Source organism: Colobus angolensis, unplaced genomic scaffold, assembly GCF_000951035.1.
Source record: "Colobus angolensis palliatus isolate OR3802 unplaced genomic scaffold, Cang.pa_1.0 Scaffold22, whole genome shotgun sequence".
Taxonomy (NCBI): domain Eukaryota; kingdom Metazoa; phylum Chordata; class Mammalia; order Primates; family Cercopithecidae; genus Colobus; species Colobus angolensis.
In genome coordinates, this window is record NW_012115377.1 from 1,462,330 (window position 1) to 1,465,893 (window position 3,564).

General features: G+C 46.5%; 1 protein-coding gene across 1 annotated transcript in view; it reads left to right on the top strand.

The window, feature by feature from the left end:
* Nucleotides 1–3,022: 3,022 nt before the first annotated feature.
* CHAF1A (chromatin assembly factor 1, subunit A (p150)) overlaps nt 3,023–3,564 on the top strand; it is a gene marked incomplete at its 5' end in the record, with an annotated part of 42,437 nt that continues 41,895 nt past the window's right edge. The window contains one exon of the mRNA XM_011943614.1: nt 3,023–3,080. Within this exon, the coding sequence (XP_011799004.1) occupies nt 3,023–3,080 (58 nt within the window). The remainder of the gene's footprint in view (nt 3,081–3,564) is intronic.

Below are 3,564 nucleotides of genomic sequence, written 5' to 3' on the forward strand. Positions count from 1 at the left end.
CGATGGGAGGCGGACGGGCCTCCCGGCGCCGAGCCTGGTCCTGTGGGCCGGGCGTTCACCCCCTGGAGTCTTCTCATCCCCAGCGAAGGCCTGGCATCCCCAAGGGCACCCTCCTTGATGTTATTGTTGTAGTCGCGACCATATTGTTTCCGGCGCTTTTGGGTCACTTCGTCCCTCCAGGGCCCTCTGGGGCGATGGGTCGGAGGAGCCGAGAAGGGAAACTGAGGCCCAGGGAAACGGAAGGGCTTGCCCCTGAAGGTTAATGGGTGCGTTTGTGTCCCTTGACCATGTTGGACCTTGCAACGGGTGGGGAAACTGAGGCCCGAGCTCGCACGAGCTCGGGGACCGGGACCGATGCCTCTGCGGGTCGGGGCAAGCCCGGGTAAGAGACCCAGATGGTGGGGATGGCCGGGAGGCTGGGACTCCCGAGTTCTTGCTACTGCCTGATAAGCACCGTGACTTTCTCCTCCCTGTGCCTTGTGAACGGGGTCTTTGGATCCCACAACAAGCCTTCTCGAAACGTGGGAGGGTGAACCAAGGAAGAGCAGACTGCCCCTTTCCCTTGCTGGACTCTGCATTACATAACGCTTTGGCAGCACTTGGCATTACGCTTTGGCACATAGTAGGTGCTCAGTAAATAACGTGAACGAATGAAGGGCCAAAATGGACACCAGTCCAGTTCCTCAGCCTCAGCAGTGTTGATATTTGTTGCTGTCCTGGGCACGGCACTGCAGGGTGCTGAGCATCATCTCTGGTCTCCGCCTTTTGCAGGCCAGTAGCAGCCCCTCTCCCCAAGTCTTAGTAACAACCAAAAATACCATTGCCCTGTGTTCTCTATGCAGCAGATTCCTCCTTGGCTGAAAATCATGGCTGTAGTTCCTTCTAGTCTTTGGGATTTCACGGAGACGTGAAATTAATATAAAGTTGGTACTGTCCTGGAGCTGTGATGTTTTAAGTCAGGATGTTTAACTTTATTTTATTTTATTTATTTATTTTGAGACAGTCTTGCTCTGTTGCCTAGGCTGGAGTGCAGTGGCAGGATCCCGGCTCACTGCAACCTCTGCCTCCCTGGTTCAAGTGATTCTTGTGCCTCAGCCTCCCGAGTAGCTGGGATTACAGGCCTGCACCACCAGGCCTGGCTATTTTTTTATTTTTCAGTAGAGATGGGGGTTCACCATGTTGGGCAGACTGGTCTCGAACTCCTGACCTCAAGTGATCCACCCGCCTCGGCCTCCCGAAGTGCTGGGATTACAGGTGTGAACCACCATGCCTGGCCAGGATATTTAATTTAAAAAAAAAATTACTACTCGCTAGGATCATACTATCATGAAAGGAAAGTATATTTTAGTGCCAAATAAAATTAGAAAGGATGTAATCGCAGAATAAAGAGCAGTCAGTAACTTTATACACACATATGTGTTAATCGTGTGTATCTTTGGATCCCTGGATTGGGAGTGTCCCGTTTTATATACAGGATTTTTTAATGAGGGGGTTCCTGTTTTTAGTGAGGTTGTTTCTGTTCCACTTGCATCAAAGCTAGTGACTCAAAACCACACAAATAGATCTTTGTGATTGTCCTGAAAATAAAGTTAAGTGACTAAAAATCATATCCTTCAGCTGGGTAGAAATCCATGTCTTTTGGTAACTGGAAACTTGAGAATGATATTCTCTGAAGTGACTAGAAAGGAAACGAATTTTCTCAGTACCTTATTCGCTAAGCTTGGGGCAGCGGGTGGGATGGTTTCATGTATGGATGATGGAGTTTTTTAGGAAGCTCCAGTCTGCTTTTAAAAAATACTCACATAACGCTTATAAAACATACGTAGATTAACCAAAATAACTAGGTTTTTCCACCCCAGATCTCCTGGTAAGTGTGAGCTTCCTAACCTTACTCTGTTTAAGGTATTTATCTCAAGACTTGGTTCTATTTATGGTCACTTCGGCATCTGCTTTGATATTATTAGATGCTTTTCTTGAGATTTTTTTTGCAGGAAAATGTTCTCTCTTATCTCTTGATAGCACTTCAGCTCCTGCCTGGCATGCTCCAGGTGCTTTAAATTGTGACACCTTCATGAATTCTCTTTAAAAAGGAAAGGATCCCTTTTCTAATTTTACAAATTTGGTGGTGGTGTGGGGGCTTGGGTTGGAGGAGGATGTTTGGGGATCATGTGAATGAAATAGGTAATCCGATGTTTTCTCTCGTCCCTTCTTTTACTCATTCCACTTTCATTTCATGAAACAGTTCCTGTTCCTCTCTTAGTTGGCTTTCTGATGTATTCCAGACCCTAACCAGGTACCATAGGTGCAGCATGGAACAAATCTTTCTGCTATCATAGAGTTGGCATTTTGTTTAGGGAGAGACATAATAAACACAAAGTTTCAGATTAAATGCCACAAAGAAAATAAAACAAGACATGACAGTGTCTAGGGTAGGATTTCTCGAACTATTAACATTTTGTGGCCAGGAGCTGTGGCCAGCACTTTGGGAGGCCAAGGCAGGCGGATCACGAGGTCAGGAGTTCGAGACCATTCTGGCTAACATGATGAAACCCCGTCTCTGCTAAAAATACAAAAATTAGTCGGGCGTGGTGGCACGTGCCTATAGTCCCAGCTACTTGGGAGGGTGAGGCAGGAGAATCGCTTGAATCGGGGAGATGGAGATTACATTGAGCTGAGATCGTACCATTGCACTCCAGCCTCAGCGACAGAGCAAGACTCTGTCTCCAAAAAAAAAAAAAAATTTTTTTTTGGCCCATATAATTCTTCATTGTGGCGTGCTATGCTGTGCATTGCATTGTGGGACATTTAGCAGAATCCCTGGCCTCTACCCACTGGATGTGAAAAGCGTCCCTTCAAGCCCTCCCCACATCATGACAACTAAAAGCATCTCTAGACTGTGCCAAATGGCCCCCAAGGGCAGAGGGGTCAGAATTGCCTCCACCTTGTACATAATTGGCTCTACATATGTGTTTGCTAACTTGATTATTTGCAACATTTAACAATTTACCCTTTGACACTTTTATTTGCAGCCACGGATTGCAAAGATAGACCAGCTTTTCCAGTTAAGAAGTTAATACAAGGTAATTATTTGGAAATGGGTTAAAGAGTTGTTCCTAGTTTATAGTCTTCCTTGTCTCTTGTTGGAGACCTCAGTGGAAGCATGGAGCTAGAAGGGAGAGAAACAGTTCCTCTTCAGACTAGGAAGCTGGGAAAGTGCTTTTCACACAGTAATGTCTGGTGGGATTCCCACAAGTAAACCCCGAGGCCTCCACTCACCCACAATTGGCATTTTGTAACTTGCAGCTGGGGAGCTGTCCTGTGTATTGTAGGGAGCTTAGCAGCAGCCCTGGCGACTTCCCACTGGATGCCAGTAAGTGCATCCTCCAAGTTTTAACAACCAAAAATATCTCCATACGTGGCTAACGTCCCCTGGGAGGTAGAACTGCCCCCACGGAGAACCACTGTTGTCCTGGAAGATAAATGTTCCCAAATCCTTCTGTGTAAAACGTGGAGTGCATTTACCCTTAGGCCACATGAATGGTCGGATTTTTTTTTTTTTTTTTT